At 38.1% G+C, this 20,448-nt stretch overlaps 1 protein-coding gene across 1 annotated transcript in view; it reads left to right on the forward strand.

Moving 5' to 3' along the window:
• Positions 1-19,105, forward strand: part of LOC115223680 (alpha-ketoglutarate-dependent sulfate ester dioxygenase-like) — a 23,859-nt gene extending 4,754 nt beyond the window's left edge. The window contains exons 3-5 of the mRNA XM_029794354.2: positions 6,675-6,814; positions 12,184-12,339; positions 18,499-19,105. Coding sequence (XP_029650214.1) covers positions 6,675-6,814; positions 12,184-12,339; positions 18,499-18,645 — 443 coding nt within the window. The 3' untranslated portion in view covers positions 18,646-19,105. The remainder of the gene's footprint in view (positions 1-6,674; positions 6,815-12,183; positions 12,340-18,498) is intronic.
• Positions 19,106-20,448: the final 1,343 nt, after the last annotated feature.

Below are 20,448 nucleotides of genomic sequence, written 5' to 3' on the forward strand. Positions count from 1 at the left end.
TAATATATATATATATATATATATATATATATATATATATATATATACATACAAATTGAGATAGGGGTTGTAAATGCAACCCTCCATGGGATAACATATATCCAATATACTGCTAGTGAAGTACCCAACAAAGTTAATACATAAATGTTAAGGATTGCGATGCAATTAATTCATTTACTGTATTATATGGGCAAAGGTTTAGATGTATTTCTCCATTTTCTTATCTTGTAGTATATATATATATATATATATATATATATGTGTGTGTGTGTGTGTGTGTGTGTGTATGTATGTATATACTTATACACAAAATGCCTAATGGTGTTTATTTCCATCTAGGTTTCAACTTCATCTTCCTTTTATAAGAAAGAGAGTGTGTTGTAATGGTTTATTCTGAGTTTATTAGGTTACAAATCTCACTCTCCCTGAATAAAAGTTGAGATAGATGATGTGTGTATGTGTGTGTGTTTTACATGCTTGTTAATCCCTCCAATAAAGTTTGCTTATTCTGCAACAAATGCTTGTCATTGTTGTTGATGAACATGTGGCACTTCAGAGTCATTTCTGACCTGGAAATCTCTGTCACACACACACACACACACTCTCTCTCTCTCTCTCTTTCTCTCTCTCTCTCTCTCTCCACCATTTCTGAGTAAATATATCTGGTAATGGAATTATGTTTACAAACTATTGCCTTCCAATATAGAGATTCTGTTTCACACCTTTTCCAATCAGCTTGATCACATATTATTTCTTTATTTCTTTAATGCCCACACACAAGAGCAGACAAAGGGATTAAGTCGATTACATTGACCCCAGTGCGTAACTGCTACTTATTTAATCGACCCCGAAAGGATGAAAAGCAAAGTCGACCTCGGCCGAATTTGAACTCAGAACATAAAAGACAACGAAATACCTATTTCTTTTCTACCCTTAAGGGGCTAAACACAGAGGGGACAAACAAGGACAGACAAACGGATTAAGTCGATTATATCGACCCCAGTGCGTAACTGGTACTTAGTTTATCAACCCCGAAAGGATGAAAGGCAAAGTCGGCCTCAGTGGAATTTGTGTGCTGACGTTTCTGCCAGCTAGCTGCCTGTGATCACCTATTATTTATTAGTCACTTCAAATACACTATCGTATAAAAATACTTGTTTTGAATGCCCTTTTGCCAATCTAACAGACAAGCTTCTTTTGGTCATGAAGAAGGTTTCTTAGCAGCCATATTCTGTGTTTAAGATGTCATGGGATGAGAAACTAGAAAACTTTGATTGAATTAAATCTTCTAGAATGAAACTGGAACAAAATGAGGTACATTTATCAAGTCTATGTATGTACAGTCACGTGCATATAGATAACTATACACACAGTTATATATGCATAGATTATGATATATATACTGTCACATATACATTTAAGTAACTGTACATACAGATACATTCACATATAGATAACTATTACATAAAATTATATATACACTAAGATAACTATGCATTCAATCATATATATATATATATACACATAAAAAACTACACATTAAAGTCACATGCATAGACGACTAGTTACGTATTACACATAGATAAGTATGCAATCACTTATACTCATAGATAACTAACTGTACATGCTGTCTGTCTGTCTGTCTCTCACACACACGCACACACATACACACTCATGTGGATGAATGGATAAACTTGAAAATGTAGTCATATACATACATACATACATACATGCATAATACATGCATACATACATACGTGCATACATGCATATATACATACATACATTTATACATGCATGCATGCTTACATACATGCATACATACATGCATGCGTACGTACGTGCATGCATACATACATGCATGCATGCATACATAATACATACATGCATACATACATACATACATACATACATACATCCATGTATGCACACATATATGCATGCATGCATACATGCATACATACATACATATATACATACATACAAACACAAACAAACAATACAAAACAATACTCTAAAAATTTATAGTTGCATTAGACATTAATGTTCAAGGTCTGTTGTCTTAATCAGTTCTGCGGCTTCGAAGAGAAGGGATTGTCGAAGCGTGAAATATTTAGAAGAATTCGGTGATATTTTTAACAGATTGGGCCAAAGTGGTCTCCCCTTCCATATCTTGTAGCTCCACCTGGTTCTTACAGATCTGGGGAAAGTCCGTTTCTAATTTGGAAAAGAAATTGATTTCTCTTGAGTTTCTTTTTTTTTTTTTTTGTTTAATGAAAGGAAAGGACCGTACCCATTAACCCCACCCCTATCACCTTCCCTTCTGTTACTCAGAGAAAGGGACAGTGCCTATCAGCTGGTTGTGTGTATGGGTGGGGAGCGCCCACGAGCCTTCCCCGTCGCTACAGCAATGCCTCAACTCCCAGATTCAGCAAAAGACGTTTCTGTCCAATCCTTCTTCGCCATAACTACCAACACAATCTCATCACCCCCCCCCAACCGACTTTCAATAATTATAAACAAAAACAAGAAGTCGGTTAACATTGAATCTTGGATCCAACTTACAGAGGGGGATCTTTTCCGTTTGAACGGCAGTTTTTTCTAGCGGTGTCATATGAAATTGTCACCCATAATTATGACCCTAGTATCGATCTATTGCATTCCAATCTGTTTTAGGGTTAGGGGTGGGGGGAAGGGTATCTTTTTTTCTTCACAAATGTAAATAAACCCAATCTGTTTCTTAAACAAGGGACATATTCATACGGCACAGCATGTTTTCACCTCAATAGACGTCATTGATTGGTTGAAACGGCAGAAATTGAAGAAGAAAAAACAACAAATATCTTACAAACCATAGAATTTTCTCAATAAAGCCAAGAGGAAAAGATGTTATTTAAACACATTCTACCAGTATACGAAGTTTAAAAGTGTTTAGTTACGTGGAAATTATTTTTAAAAACTGCCGTTCAAACCGAAAAGATCCACAGAGGGCCTAGGCTGGGCCCGATGCCTCTACTATTTTGAGTTTGTGGGGATATAAATATGAGGTTACTTTAGTGTTAAGGGAGATAACTCTCCAACATTAAAATGACTTTTGTCCCAATGTTTTTCATTCCGTCAAACCACTGACAACTTTGAAAGTAAATTAATTTCCATCCCTTCGTTTTATTCAGTAATTTGAGTTTCCACTTCTACCATACTTTAACACTGACGAAGAAGAAGAAGAAGAAGTTTAAGAACAGTTTTTAAAGATATTTTTTTAGTTTGAATACAACTAGAAACACGATAATATTTTAGTTATTTATCGTCTCTTTATGTTCTGAGTTCAAATTCCGCAGAGGTCGACTTTGCCTTTCATCCTTTCGGGGTCGATAAATTAAGTACCAGTTGCGTACTAGGGTCGATCTAATCGACAGTACCCCCCCCCTCCAAAAAAAAAAAAAAATTTCGGGTCTTTTATCCACAGTAGGAAAGATTATTTTAGTTATTTACGAATTCAAGATGAACAGATACAGCACAAATTACTGTCTTATTAATTAGATTATTTCATTAGCAACACGGTAATTAATTATTACAAAATAAAGACTATTAATCTAAAATGTATCTTTCACAAAATAGGTCAAATTTTCTTGTCAACTTTAAAATTGTTTGAGAAAAAAAATATGTATAAATTCAGAAAAGATAAATTTACTCTCTGGGTAGTAAATCTACCTCTAGGGGTAGATTTACTTTGGTTTCTCCACCCCTATATATTGTGTGATAATTTTTCTTTGAACTTCAGCATGAGTGGCTGTGTGGTACTTAGCTTGCTTACCAACCACATGGTTCCGGGTTCAGTCCCACTGCGTGGCACCTTGGGCAAGTGTCTTCTACTATAGCTTTGTGCCGACCAATGCCTTGTGAGTAGATTTGGTAGACGGAAACTGAAAGAAGCCCGTCGTATATATGTATATATATGTGTGTGTGTCTGTGTTTGTCCCTCCTCCCAACATCGCTTGACAACCGATGCTGGTGTGTTTACGTCTCCCGTAACTTAGCGGTTTGGCAAAAGAGACCAATAGGATAAGTACTCGGCTTACAAAGAATAAGTCCCGGGGTCGATTTCCTCGACTAAATGCAGTGCTCCAGCATGGCCACAGTCAAATGACTGAAACAAGTAAAAAGAGAAGAAAAAAAATGAAAAAGCGGATATATGATATCAAGGTATTTTAATTTCTCACTTGAAGAATTCCTTGTTGACCTTTTTGCATGTTTTTTGTTGTTGTTTTGCCCTAGTTGAGCTGTGATCAAGAACTCATCAAATGTAATTATCCCCTCTTGTATATCTAAGAAAATATGTCCTTCCTATACATTTTTTACCGAAGATAGCAGGATGTGATCTAAAGTAGATTTGTCTGTTATTTTTAGGAGATCAAGTGAGACACAGACTCAAGTTTACCTTTACATAACTATGTAGTTTGGGGTTCAGCCCTACTGCACACAAATTTGAACAAGTGTGTTTTCTACCACAACCTTGGGTCAACCTGCTATCAGCGAAATTTATAAACACAACTGTATGGAATCCCATCTGAGGAATTATTTTTGTCCTTGGCCACCTTGATTGCTCGAAACCACTGTTTGGTTTAACAACACCAACTGGTAACCCTTGGATTTCTTTAACAGAGACCTCTCTGTTGAAAGCCAGATTTCCATAGCTTGAGGATAATTTCTTTCCTCTTTGGACAACCTGGGACTACGAAAGAAGGTGCTTGATCAAGGTACCACATAGTGGTACTGAATCTGTAACCATGTGGTTGGGAAGAAAAAACTTCTTAGCACACAACCACATAACATTAATTAAAAAATATCATTAATGACATTAACCATTTAACTTTCAGAGTACTTTGTCAATTGTAATGCTTATATATTCTCATTGTTTTGAATCTATCATATACTAGTAGTATTGCCCGGCGTTGCTTGGGTTTGATTCGGCCCTTTAGAATTGGAATTTTTGAAGAGTAAAAATTTTGCATTATGTAGCTTGTTATTCTCTTTAAGTGAACATTTTTCTGGTTGAGATACACTGAAAAATGGCGACACAGCAGTAAAAATAATCGTAAAAAATAGGGATTTTCATAGAAAAAAAGCACCTTTTTGATGTAAATACTTTTTGGTGTTAACATGGTCTGATTTGAATTTTTTCTTCTACGGAATGAAGAGCAAGCCTTCTATCATACTCTCAATTTTGGTCAAATTGTGCTGCAGGGTCTCGGAGGAGATAGTGTTAGTTGAAGGCTACCAAACCTGCCATACACAGACAACTTCAGCTTTATATAGAGAGAGATTATCTCATAGCTTGAAGATTTTGATTGTTTATTTCTAGTATGACATTGTAGAATGGGAGTGAGGGGCAGGATTTGGCTAATTTCAACATAAAACAGGCAGAATATTTGGGAAGGGCATGGCTGGTTTAAGCCTTTTGATACCAACCCACCTGAAACTGCCTTTGGCTCTGTAGTACAGATGTCTTGTTTTCAAAAGTTCTAAATTAAAATCTTCCATCAAACCTTAGTCACAATTTAACACTAGATTAATGATAACGAAGTTATTTACTAAATTCTTTGTTATATTTAAAATTAATTGAAAGAAACACGGGGCATCTCAAAAGAAATATGGTAAAAAGGGTTATGCCAGCGGTCAACTGGCAGAAACGTTAGCACGCCGGGCGAAATGCGTAGCTGTAGGTAATAAAGGAGTTAAATGCCAAAAGGTTAATACTATTTTCATTTGGCAAAAAAGGCAAAGGAGAAATTATGATGCTTCTTCTTTGCTTTGGGTTCCTTTAACAGGGACCACTCTCTTAAAACCCAGATCCCTTTAGTTTGAGGATTTCTTTTCTCACCAGTCTTGAACAGCTTAGAAAATGCTTTGGATTCTTTCCTTTTGCAGCTCTCCAAATCATAATCTTTTAGAATTTAAACCAGCCATACTTGACCCAAATCTATGTTTTAGGTTCAAACTGGCCAGATCTGGCCTCTCGCACCTACCCTACAATGTCATTCTAAACAATCACATTATTGAAATCATCATGCTATTAGATAGTGCATGAAATCGAAATCAAATTCGTTGACTGCCATCCGTGCTAGTGGAGCACTAAGAGTACCATCCGAGCATGATTGTTGCCAGAACAGCTAACTGGCTTCTGTACCGGTGGCACATAAAAAGCACCATTTGAGCATGATCGTTACCTGCGTCGCCTTACTGGCACTTGTACTGGTGGCACCTGAAAAAACATTCAAGCGAGGTTGTTGCTAGTGCAGGTGGCACATAAAAAGCACCATTTGAGCATGGCCATTGCCAGTACTGTTTAACTGGCCCTTGTGCCGGTGGCACATAAAAAGCATCCACTACACTCACGGAGTGGTTGGTGTTAGGAAGGGCATCCAGCTGTAGAAACTCTGCCAGATCAGATTGGGGCCTGGTGCAGCCATCTGGTTCGCCAGACCTCAGTCAAATCGTCCAACCCATGCCAGCATGGAAAGCGGACGTTAAACGATGATGATGATGATGATGGTCAATTCAAAACAATGTGAATTAAAAGCTTTAAACTTGACAGATAAATCTGAATGCTAAAGAGATAAATAGAAAAAGAAAGAAGTTCATTGTATGATGACAGTCTTACATTTTTGTTCCAGCTTTTGTTTCGTTGAATGATGTCATAGAAAGTTTATCAGAAGAGAAACGAGAATCCTGGGAGAAGTTGTGGATGGTGAGTGATCGTCGCTCGAAACTCATTCATCCTCTGATTTATCCTCACCCAGTAACCAAGGCACCGGTGAGTAGAACAAGGGACATCTTTTTAACAACCCCTTTTTAAAGCAGACTTTATTGGTTTCCTTTAATTAAATACAAGTTTAATTTTTTTGCTGTTGAGTTTTGTTATATTTGTTTGAATAGCCTCATTGTATTACTGGTACTTCTTTTACTGATCCAAGAAGGATGAAAGATGCAGTTGAGATTTAATGAGAGAACTATGATGGACAAAGATAAATATTCTTTATGTGAAATTTGTAGTGATATTTTTACCAATTCATGCCTCCTGGGGCTAATTTTAGGTAATGTGTAAAGGGTTGACTAAAGGAATTTCAGTGTTCAGTTTCATATCTTTGGTTCTCAGTTCAAATTCCATTTTTCCTGTTTGTTGGAAAAAGTATTTATAAGAGAGCAGGGTGGATGAGTGAAAGAATTGATCTTCTCACAGATAAACCCCTCTTCTTCTATAATCATCATCAGTGTTTTATCTTCCACTTTTCCATGCTGGCATTAGTTGATGGAGTTTATTTGAGGTAGAATTTTTTTTTTTTCATGTGGCCAGGTGTCCTTCCTGTTGCCAACCCTCATCTGTTTCAAGCAAGGAAATATTTCCCCATGGTTAAACATGTTTTAAGAATATTGGAAATAAATAACACTGCTTGTATGACAGGGACGCTCATTTACAACTGTCACATGATGTCAAGACAAGGAGACACAAACACATACACAGATGTTTATATATATATTTCTTTACTACCCACAAGGGGCCAAACAAGGACAGACAAAGGGATTAAATCGATTATATCGACCCCAGTGCGTAACTGGTACTTTATTTATCGACCCCGAAAGGATGAAAGGCAAAGTCGACCTCGGCGGAATTTGAACTCAGAACGTAGCGGCAGACGAAATATGGCTACGCATTTCGCCCGGCATGCTAATGGTTCTAGAAAAAGTCAGGAGGCATGAGAGGTGAATATACTTATTTGACCAATTGATGCCTGTAGAATGATGCCTGTTTCTCAGCCTTCATCATGTAATAATATCAGTGAAAAATAAATTATTTTACATGTCTGCACCAATTGCATAGTACTGTTGTACATTTACAAACCAGTGCAGATGTAGAAGGCTAGCTCTTCAGATCAACAGAACATCATGGTTACACCAGTGCCTCATGAAATAATTTCATAGATTGGATCTACTGTATTTCAGTGGCATAGGATTCTAAATTATACTCCTCCATATTAGATTACTATGTGCTATGGTAGCCAGGTCTACCGGAGGAGCTTTCTGTGATTGCTGCATGATTCTATGAATCCATATATTGGTTTCAAATTTTGGTACAAGGCCAGCAATTTCAGGGGAGGGGGATAGTCAATTAAATCAACCCCAGTATTCGACCGGAACTTATTTTAGCTACTCTAGTGCTGGTGTCACAAAACAGAAAAAGTACCCAGTACACATTGTAAAGTGTTTGGCATTAGGAAGGGCATTCAACCAGAGGACCCATGCCAAAACAGACATTGGAGTTAGGTACAGTTCTTTGGTGTGCAGGATCCTGTTGAATCATCTAAATTTCACCAGCGTGGAACAATGGAGATGATAGAACATGATTTGGCTGCTATTTTTAGCAGATTGTGTGATCATGAAGAAGCTCCTTTGTGACTTTATTTATTTTTTCTTTTACTTGTTTATCATTGGACTACAACCATGCTTGACCGTCACGTTAAAGGGATTTACTTGAAGAAATTGGCCCTTGTACTTATTTTTGAAGTCTGGTACTTATTCTGTTGGGATCTTTTGCTGAACTGCCAAGTTACAGGGATGTAAACAAACCAAGACTGGTTGTCAAGTGATGGGTGGGAAAAATTGCTCGCCCACACACTCACACACACACACACACACATATGATAAGTGCTAAGACATAAAACTATGTCTTTGAGTCACTCTGTTACTTCTAGCAAATATTAATACTTTTTGTCTGCCAAATTCACTCCTGAGGCATTGGTTAACCAGGGGCTATAGTAGAAGATACTTGCCCATGGTGCCATGCAGTAGAACTGAACCTGAAACCATATGATTATAGAGCAAGCTTCTTAACCACACAGCCATGGCTACACCTGTATTATATATCAGCAATTATAAATCTATGATTATAAAACGCTGTATCACACCACAACCACCATCACCACCACCACCATCACCACCACCATCACCACCACCATCACCACCATCACCACCACCATCACCACCACCACCACCACCACCACCATCACCACCACCACCACCATCACCACCACCACCACCACCACCATCACCACCACCACCACCACCACCACCAACCACCACCACCACCACCACCACCACCACCACCACCACCATCTGTCAGATGTCATTGTCCCTATCAAGGTTACCTCGTCCACCACTTCACTGTATGTTGTTGTGGCTAATTATGTCAGCAGTGTGTGTGTGTGTGTGTGTGTGAGTGTGTTTCTGTCTGGCGTAGGTGTGTGTCTGTGTCCTTGAGATAAAAACCAGACCTGGTGCACTTCAGTTAAGTGGTCTTTCCCTTGTTGAAACTTCTAATTTCCTCAAATAGCAAACACTACTGCTGCCGCCACCACCACCACCACTACTACCACCACCACTACTACTACTACTACTACTAACAAGTCAGTATTGATTTAGTTGTTTAGATTTCTCTGTCCACTTGTTTGTGGTCAAGGTGACCACTGTAAGAATGGTAGTTGGCCTCTCTCTATCCACAACCCATAGTCATTTGACCTTGTTCAGATAACAGAGATAACACTTCTCCACAATAGAGTCCTTATCTAAAAGCCATTTTCAATGATAAACCTTTCTTCGTAATTGTCTCTCTTCCATTGCCTCATCTTCTTCCACACTGTCTCCTCACTTACTCCGTCTTTCCCATTATTATTTCCACTTTTTTTTTATCTTTCCCATCCTAGACCATCCTCTGTAATTACTTTCTTTTCTACCCGCAGTGCTTGGAAGGAAGGTGTGTAGCATGTGATCGTCACGTTTACCGCAACAGAAAGTTGAGCAGAGAATCTGCATCAAATTCTGTCAAAAGCTTGGCGATACCTGCTCAGAGGCCTACCCAAGGTTTTCAAAAAGTTTTCATCGTTCTTGACATAATCAAGGAGATCTTGTGCAACTGAAACCTGAGTATCTTTCTGGTCAGCTGAAAGCAGTTTTGGCACAAACTTGGCAGACACACTCGTTTCATACCCAAATCCTCAGTGATAATGGACTGAACTGAACTGTAACTAATCTGCACATCTTCTGATAACTCACGGATGGTAATTCGACAATTTCCTCACACATCTGCGATGTTTTTCTCAGTTCTACTGGTTGTGGGTCTCCCAGAACATTCATCAATATCAACATTTTTTCGGCCGTCTTTAAAACCACTGAACCACTCGTACACTTGTGTGCAGCTCATACACTCCTCTCCATACACTTTCTGCAACTTTGTGTAGGCTTCTGAACAGGTATCGCAATGACAACTTTCTCTGCCATGGTCAAAGCGACGATCACACACTACACACCTTCCTTCCAAGCATTGCTGTAAACAGCAGAAGTGAGCTACAACGTTAAAACTTATGGCGCATGCACAGCAGAGTTCAGGGTCAATCTGTACCAAGCGACTTCACTCTGCATGCTTAAGCTTTGTTACTATGGCAACAGTCCGGATACTTATTGATGAAACTTCATACATATATATATATATATATACATACATGCATACACACATACCTATACATAGTTGACAGACTTCTTTCAATTTCCATCCATCATATCCCATAACCACTCACAAGGCTTTGGCTGGCCTCGGGCTATAGTAGAAGACACCTGTGCAGTAGGACTGAACCTGAGACCACACAGTTAGGAAGCAAGCTTCTTAACCACACAGCCTTGCCTCTGTGTGTTTGTGTGTGTGTGTGTAAATATACATACACACAAATGTGTGTGTTAATATATGTGCATATATGATGATGATATGTAGGCATGCTTGAGTGTAAATATATGTGTGTATCTGTGGTTGTCTCCCATCCTTTTCATATCTTGCCAGAATTTGTCACTTGAATTATGGCTGTTCTCATTAATGAAAACAATTTTAATTAAATATCTTGTCTCACTACATTAAGTATTTCATTTCCACTTTACTCTCTCTCTCTCTTTTACTTGTTTCAGTCATTTAACTGCGGCCATGCTGGAGCACCGCCTTTAGTCGAGCAAATCGACCCCGGGACTTATTCTTTGTAAGCCCAGTACTTATTCTATCGGTCTCTTTTGCCAAACTGCTAAGTGATGGGGACGTAAACACACCAGCATCGGTGTGGATTTTATTTGCAGCATATCTATGTCTACTTGAGCATTTTCACCAAGTCTTCATTATATTTTTCCGATGCAAAGATATTTATTATAGGTGCAGGAGTGGCTGTGTGGTAAGTAGCTTGCTAACCAACCACATGGTTCCGGGTTCAGTCCCACTGCGAGGTACCTTGGGCAAGAGTCTCCTACTATAGCCTCGGGCCGACCAAAGCCTTGTGAGTGGATTTGGTAGATGGAAACTGAAAGAAGCCTGTCGTATATATGTATATATATGTGTATGTGTGTATATTTTTGTGTGTCTGTGTTTGTCCCCCACCACCATTGCTTGACAACCGATGGTGGTGTGTTTACGTCCCCGTAACTTAGCAGTTCAGCATAAGAGACCGATAGAATAAGTACTAGGCTTACAAAGAATAAGTCCTGGGGTCGATTTTCTCGACTAGAAGGTGGTGCTCCAGCATGGCTGCAGTCAAATGACTGAAACAGGTAAAAAAGTAAAGAGAGAGTATCTAGGTGCAGGCATGGCTGTGTGGTAAGAAGCTTGCTTCCCAACCACTTCGTTCCAGGTTCAGTCCCACTGTGTGGTACCTTGGGCAAGTCTCTTCTGCCATAGCCTCAGGCCAACCAAAGCCTTGTGAATGAATTTGGTAGATAGAAACTGAAAAGATGCTCATTATATATATGTGTGTGTATATTTATGTGTGTGTCTTTGTATCTGTGTTTGTCCCTGCTACCATTGCTTGATGTTGGTGTGTTTACATCCCTGTAACTTAGCAGTTTGGCAAAATAGACCGAGGGAATAAGTACTAGGCTTACAAAGAATAAGTCCAGGGGTCGATCACTTCAATTAAAAGGCAGTGCTCCAGCATGGCCACAGTCAAATAACTGAAACGAATAAAAGAATTAAAGAATGTATGTATGTGTGTTGGTCGCCTTGTTTTTATCCCTCCTAGTTCCTATGTTGATGTTTTCTAAGTGTCACCTGCTTTGTAGCTGTTGTTGTTGCATCCTGTCTGTTATTTTGTTTTCTGGCAGACGTTGTGCTTCCACCTTGGAATGACCGAAGGATTTTGCTGGAATTATGAACGCGACAATGAAAAATGGACATCATGGGAAGAAACACAAAACATTTTGGAAGAAATTCATGAAGAAATTATCAAGGATAATCGGCATTTAATATATGTCCATGAGGTTAGAGCTAGTTTTCTACTTTTATGTGTGTGTGTATCTATCTATCTATCTATCTATCTATCTATCTATCTATCTATCTATCTATCTATCTATCTATCTATCTATCTATCTATCTATCTATCTATCTATCTATGTATGTATGTATGTATATATGTATGTACCTATCTATCTATCTATCTATCTATCTATCTATCTATCTATCTATCTATCTATCTATCTATCTATCTATCTATCTATCTACCTATCTATCTACCTACCTATCTACCTACCTATCTATCTATCTACCTATCTACCTACCTATGTATGTATGTATGTATGTATGTATCTATCTATCTATCTATCTATCTATCTATCTCTTTCTCTTTATCTCTCTCTCTCTATCTCTCTCTCTATCTATCTCTCTCTGTGTCTCTCTCTATCTCTCTCTCTATCTCTCTCTCTCTATCTCTCTCTATCTTTGTCCCGGCTGTTGGCCCATTTAGTGTATAAGGGAGTTTGAATCCGCTGCCCATGTCTGAACCTCATGTCAGGCTGATGGTATTGTGGAGTGGAGAATGTCTAGTTCCTTAGGATTTGAGTTCCTTCAGAAAGGGCACTGTTAGCCAAAACTTCCTGACTTCTATCTTTAAGGAAGTCATGTAGCCACACTCCCAGTTTACCAGCAATGCTAAGATCTTGTAGCCTATGACATATCATACCGTGATCTACCTTATCAAATGCCTTTGCAAAGTCAAGGTATATCATGCTGACATCTGAATGGTCAAACAGTTGTTTCAGAACCCAGTCATAGTGCTGCAAGAGTTGCTGTATGACGCGGCTTCTTCCTAGATGAAACCCCTGCTGTTTATTGTTCAGTGGGTCATTGTTCTTCTAAGAACATTATCAACTTCTTTCTAATGATCCTCTCTGTGACTTTACTGATATGTGAAGTCAGAGAGATTGACCTGTAGTTTTCGGCCTCTGCTCTGCTTCCACCTTTGTGGATAGGGCATCTAATGCCTTCTTTTAGCTTTTTAGGAAGTTTACTGCTTACAAGGAAACTCTGGAAAAGTATCTGATGTGGTTTCGCTAAAGCCTGCTTACATGACTCCAGAAGAATCGCTGGGAAGCCATCAGGGCCAATTCTTGAGCAATGATCTCATTTCATCTATGGCCACTCTTACATCTGTCTCCTCAATGTCGATGTAATTGATGACTAGTGCCTCCTTTTTTATTAAAGAATTCAGCTGGATTTTTTTATCTGCATGTGTCCAAGTAGGGAAACAAAGACACTTTGAAATTGTTCACTAAGTATCTCACTTACCCTGCCTGGTTCCAGTGTCAGTGAGTCATTCTCTTAGAACAATGGTCCTATTCTATATTGTATTATGGCTGTTACCTTGGCAAATTCATAGAAAGCTTTGGAATTTGTTTTTATGATTTCCAAAGCTCTGTTCTCTCTTTCACTGCTCTTTCCCTTTAATGAAAGAGTTTCATCTTGTTTTCGATTTCTAGGATCGTTATCCACTACACACATTTTTTTCGCTCCTTGTTTTCTGTGTCCCTTTCTGTAGAAGAGCGTAGCCTTGAAATGTAAAATACTTTTTCTATTCCTGAGCGTTATACTAATACATCTGTTTGTTTTGTACACCACTTGTCTTCGTCTTTTGTTTTTTTCGTAAACTCTCCCTATATATATATATATATATATGAAATGTCCTCTGCCTTTTCAAAGCTGTCAGTCGACATATTGTTAATTTATGTTAATATATATCTGTTTTTACATTGTCCCTCATATATTACCATATCATTTGTAGCCAGGAGATATGTTAATATATATGTGTGACAACATAACAACCCTTTATAACAATGTTTTTATGTAAATTTGCATTTTGTATGTTGATTAGGAATGTGGAACCAATTGAATTCTATTCCTGTATTTGTATGTATGTGTATAAGGAGTTTGTATGTGTATATATATATATGCTTGCAGGTGCATATATATGTGTGTATGTGTGTAAACATGAATATGTATGTATAATGTGTATGCATATACTGGGGGTGCAAGAAGTATTTGAAGACATATTTGTTAATTTAATAAAACAACTCTAATGTGTCAAAAACACAAATGTACTTTAATTAAAATGTAATTTAATTACAATTATGTTTTGGTAATCTTTCTCATAAGATTATTCCTTGAATCTACCTTCAGCTACGATGACTGCTTCAGTATGGGACCAGAATCATTGACATACCTGCGCTGAATACTCATTATTCATTTCATACCTCATCCAGGAAGTGGTGGCCTTCAATGAAGTTGTGTTATTTCAACCATGTCCCAAATGCAGGAGTCCATGGGATTTGAATCTAGCAAGTTTGGGGGTCACAAGTTTAGCACTACATAATTGTAAAGATCATCTGACATCAATTTGTTGGTTACGTGGCTTTTTGTGAGAAGGTGCCGAGCCTTGTTGCAGCACATGTGACCCACAGCATGTGACCTACATCCATCCAGGGCTTAACAACCATCTCTAGTGCCTCAACATATCAAGCACCATTAGTTCTAAGACCCCATGGAAAGATGTGAGGTGACATGACATAACTTGAAGCTTTTGAGGAGGATATAGCATCACATGGTGGAAGACAAATGGAGGTTTCTGCGAGACAACCTGTTGAGGGTTACTGACCAGATCTGTGGATGGTGCAAAGTCCCCTCTTGACCCAAGGTAACATGGTGGTGGAACAATGTAGTTGAGAGGGCCATTAGGGAAAAGAAACAGGCATGGAAGGGCTGGAAGAACGGTGGTAGCTGGGGATTGTATCTATCTCTCTCTCTATCTCTCTCTCTCTATCTCTCTCTATCTTTGTCCCGGCTGTTGGCCCATTTAGTGTATAAGGGAGTTTGAATCCGCTGCCCATGTCTGAACCTCATGTCAGGCTGATGGTATTGTGGAGTGGAGAATGTCTAGTTCCTTAGGATTTGAGTTCCTTCAGAAAGGGCACTGTTAGCCAAAACTTCCTGACTTCTATCTTTAAGGAAGTCATGTAGCCACACTCCCAGTTTACCAGCAATGCTAAGATCTTGTAGCCTATGACATATCATACCGTGATCTACCTTATCAAATGCCTTTGCAAAGTCAAGGTATATCATGCTGACATCTGAATGGTCAAACAGTTGTTTCAGAACCCAGTCATAGTGCTGCAAGAGTTGCTGTATGACGCGGCTTCTTCCTAGATGAAACCCCTGCTGTTTATTGTTCAGTGGGTCATTGTTCTTCTAAGAACATTATCAACTTCTTTCTAATGATCCTCTCTGTGACTTTACTGATATGTGAAGTCAGAGAGATTGACCTGTAGTTTTCGGCCTCTGCTCTGCTTCCACCTTTGTGGATAGGGCATCTAATGCCTTCTTTTAGCTTTTTAGGAAGTTTACTGCTTACAAGGAAACTCTGGAAAAGTATCTGATGTGGTTTCGCTAAAGCCTGCTTACATGACTCCAGAAGAATCGCTGGAAGCCATCAGGGCCAATTCTTGAGCAATGATCTCATTTCATCTATGGCCACTCTTACATCTGTCTCCTCAATGTCGATGTAATTGATGACTAGTGCCTCCTTTTTTATTAAAGAATTCAGCTGGATTTTTTTATCTGCATGTGTCCAAGTAGGGAAACAAAGACACTTTGAAATTGTTCACTAAGTATCTCACTTACCCTGCCTGGTTCCAGTGTCAGTGAGTCATTCTCTTAGAACAATGGTCCTATTCTATATTGTATTATGGCTGTTACCTTGGCAAATTCATAGAAAGCTTTGGAATTTGTTTTTATGATTTCCAAAGCTCTGTTCTCTCTTTCACTGCTCTTTCCCTTTAATGAAAGAGTTTCATCTTGTTTTCGATTTCTAGGATCGTTATCCACTACACACATTTTTTTCGCTCCTTGTTTTCTGTGTCCCTTTCTGTAGAAGAGCGTAGCCTTGAAATGTAAAATACTTTTTCTATTCCTGAGCGTTATACTAATACATCTGTTTGTTTTGTACACCACTTGTCTTCGTCTTTTGTTTTTTTCGTAAACTCTCCCTATATATATATATATATATGAAATGTCCTCTGCCTTTTCAAAGCTGTCAGTCGACATATTGTTAATTTATGTTAATATATATCTGTTTTTACATTGTCCCTCATATATTACCATATCATTTGTAGCCAGGAGATATGTTAATATATATGTGTGACAACATAACAACCCTTTATAACAATGTTTTTATGTAAATTTGCATTTTGTATGTTGATTAGGAATGTGGAACCAATTGAATTCTATTCCTGTATTTGTATGTATGTGTATAAGGAGTTTGTATGTGTATATATATATATGCTTGCAGGTGCATATATATGTGTGTATGTGTGTAAACATGAATATGTATGTATAATGTGTATGCATATACTGGGGGTGCAAGAAGTATTTGAAGACATATTTGTTAATTTAATAAAACAACTCTAATGTGTCAAAAACACAAATGTACTTTAATTAAAATGTAATTTAATTACAATTATGTTTTGGTAATCTTTCTCATAAGATTATTCCTTGAATCTACCTTCAGCTACGATGACTGCTTCAGTATGGGACCAGAATCATTGACATACCTGCGCTGAATACTCATTATTCATTTCATACCTCATCCAGGAAGTGGTGGCCTTCAATGAAGTTGTGTTATTTCAACCATGTCCCAAATGCAGGAGTCCATGGGATTTGAATCTAGCAAGTTTGGGGGTCACAAGTTTAGCACTACATGATTGTAAAGATCATCTGACATCAATTTGTTGGTTACGTGGCTTTTTGTGAGAAGGTGCCGAGCCTTGTTGCAGCACATGTGACCCACAGCATGTGACCTACATCCATCCAGGGCTTAACAACCATCTCTAGTGCCTCAACATATCAAGCACCATTAGTTCTAAGACCCCATGGAAAGATGTGAGGTGACATGACATAACTTGAAGCTTTTGAGGAGGATATAGCATCACATGGTGGAAGACAAATGGAGGTTTCTGCGAGACAACCTGTTGAGGGTTACTGACCAGATCTGTGGATGGTGCAAAGTCCCCTCTTGACCCAAGGTAACATGGTGGTGGAACAATGTAGTTGAGAGGGCCATTAGGGAAAAGAAACAGGCATGGAAGGGCTGGAAGAACGGTGGTAGCTGGGGATTGTATCAGACTGTCAGAAGGAAAGCTAGGAAACAGGTTTATTTAGCCAGAGGGGAAGCAGATAAGAAAAATTTGCCAATGTTCTGCATCTTGAGGACCAAAGACTTGAGGTGTTTTGTTTTGCAAGACAGTTTGTGAGAGAGAATCCTGATGTCATAGGAGAAAAATGTGTCCGCATGGATGATAGTTCTCTTGCATTTGATGAGGCTGTGCAAGGAGAGAGATTTGGAGATGCCACTATAAAAGGTTGCTAAATAAAGAGAATGAATGGGAGAAAGAGAGTCTGCCAAATGTCGACCCAACAGAGGGACCAGCTATCCGAGTTGACAGTACCTTGGTAGATAAAGCAATTAAGGGTATGAAGACAGGGAAAGCCCCTGACCCATCAGGAATCACTGCAGAGATGTTTAAAACATCTGGCAGAGTTGGCTATAGCCTAGTCACCTGTATAATCAATCAGGTGATACATGAAGGAGTCATACCCAACTACTGGTGTAGCAGCACCTTAGTCTACTGCTAAAAAGGTAAAGGTGATGCATTAGATACAAATAATTACAGAGGTATCAAATTATTGGATCAGGTAATGAAGGTTACGGAGAGTGTCATAGTCCAACTAATTAGGGAGAGAGTCAGTTTGGATGAGATGCAGTTTGGGTTTGTGCCAGGGAAAAGCACCACTGATGCTATATTTCTAGTAAGACAGCTGCAGGAGAAATACCTAGCCAAAGATAAACCTCTGTACTTAGCTTTCGTTGACATGGAGTTCATTATACAAAGTGTTCTTCCTTTTTAAAGATGGCATGGCAACATAATTTGAGGTAGCCTGGCTGCTATTTCTTCTCAGACCAGTGACCATTTAAATGCTGTGTTGTTTTGATACTTGTCTGCTGATCTGAACAAAATAAGACAAAGAAGACATTCTGTTTTGTAATGATTTTCTGATTTCTCTTCCATTGACTCTGTTGTCTTTTATATTTTCAGTGGCAGAATGGAGATTTCATCGTGTCTGACAATTTGGCCGTCGGTCATGAAGCAACTCCCGAGACACAATTTTCCGCTTCTGAAGTTGGTTTGAGGATCCTCCATAGAACTACTATAAAAGGCGAGAACACTCCTAGCAAGGCGTAAATGGAACGGAACTGTATTGCTGTAGATTTCCGCTGTTTCCCGGTGGCTATAGGAGATGGGGCTAGGAAGGGATCTGGGATGTATCCTTTAATCTTTTACTCTGTATTTATCAAATAGGAATTATCACACACACACACACACAACACACACACACACATTAAGAAATACACATTAATAGGTATCCAAGAAATCACGCAATTTTTCTGTATTTTACAAGCAGGATTATTTTTAACACCCAGATCATTCTTCTTATATGTACATACATTGTATATATGTGTGTATATATACATCTGTTAATGATGATTAACGTGCAAAATTCCTTGGTTGCTCACATGAGGCTACAACATCAAAGAAGCTAGAAACTATATATGTGTGTGTGTGTGCATACTGTGTGTGTATATATGTATGTGTGTATGTATGTATATATATGTGTGTGTGTGTGTGTGTGCATACTGTGTGTGTATATATGTATGTGTGTATGTATGTATATATATGTATGTGTGTGTGTATGTGTATATATATTATATATATATATATATAATAATAATAATAGTAATAATAATAATATTAGGGAGTATATCCAAACTTACAAGGAAAAATTAGATTTAGGATTAAATCAAATTTCACAGTATAAATATAAATTAAATTAGAGATAAAACCACTGTTAGGCAACTCAAACAGTGATAGACATAAACCAAAACATTAAAAACAAAAAATAAATATAATTAATATAATATATAATATATATATAAAATATACAATTTAAAATTTAAGTTATTAAAATTTTAGTTTTGGTTTATGTCTATCACTGTTTTGAGTTGCCTAATAGTGGTTTTATCTCTAATTTAATTTATATATATATATATATTTATCTGTATATCTTTCTAGTTGTCTGTCTGTATGTATGTATTTATGTATGTATATTTGTTGAGTTGAGAAACAAGACATATACAGTGACAAGACACTGGATCAGCCTAAACTGTTACACTCTAGTATGGGATTGAATCTTTTTTTCTTCCATTCATTAAAACCAACACACACACAGACACACACACACACTCACACACATACACACTCACACACACACACTCACACACACTCACACACATACACACACATAAGCATGCACACACACATATATTACTCTTACTCTTGTTTCAGTCATTTGACTGCGGCCATGCTGGAGCACTGCCTTTAGTCGAGCAGATCGACCCCGGGACTTATTCTTTGTAAGCCCAGTACTTATTCTATCGGTCTCTTTTTGCCGAACCACTATGTAACGGGGACATAAACACACCAGCATCGGTTGTCAAGCAATGCTAGGGGACAAACACAGACACACAAACACACACACACACATATATATATATATATATATATATACGACAGGCTTCTTTCAGTTTCCGTCTACCAAATCTTATTTATTTCAAACCTGCTGATGACTCTAGAAACTCACGAGAAGTATTCAACATCTGAAGTTGGGTGAACTGATATATATTATAAATAAAGTTTATAGCTTTAATACTGTGACTTCATTTCACAGCTTCGCCATCACCAACCTCTCCTCGATTACACTATGATATCACCTGCCCTTAAACTTAATGCAAATATTTTACCTGTTTGTTTTGCATGAGAATCCTGCACAAATCAGCAACAACACAATATTTCACAATACGGAACTGAATCAATTTTGAACTTTTAAGCCCTGACCCCAGTCCTCCTATTTTGCAAACAAAACCATGAAGCTATGTGATTTAAGAAGAAATTCTACCTTTATCCACATGTTATACAATTTATTCCTGC

This window comes from Octopus sinensis, linkage group LG23, assembly GCF_006345805.1.
Source record: "Octopus sinensis linkage group LG23, ASM634580v1, whole genome shotgun sequence".
NCBI classification, from domain to species: Eukaryota; Metazoa; Mollusca; class Cephalopoda; order Octopoda; family Octopodidae; genus Octopus; species Octopus sinensis.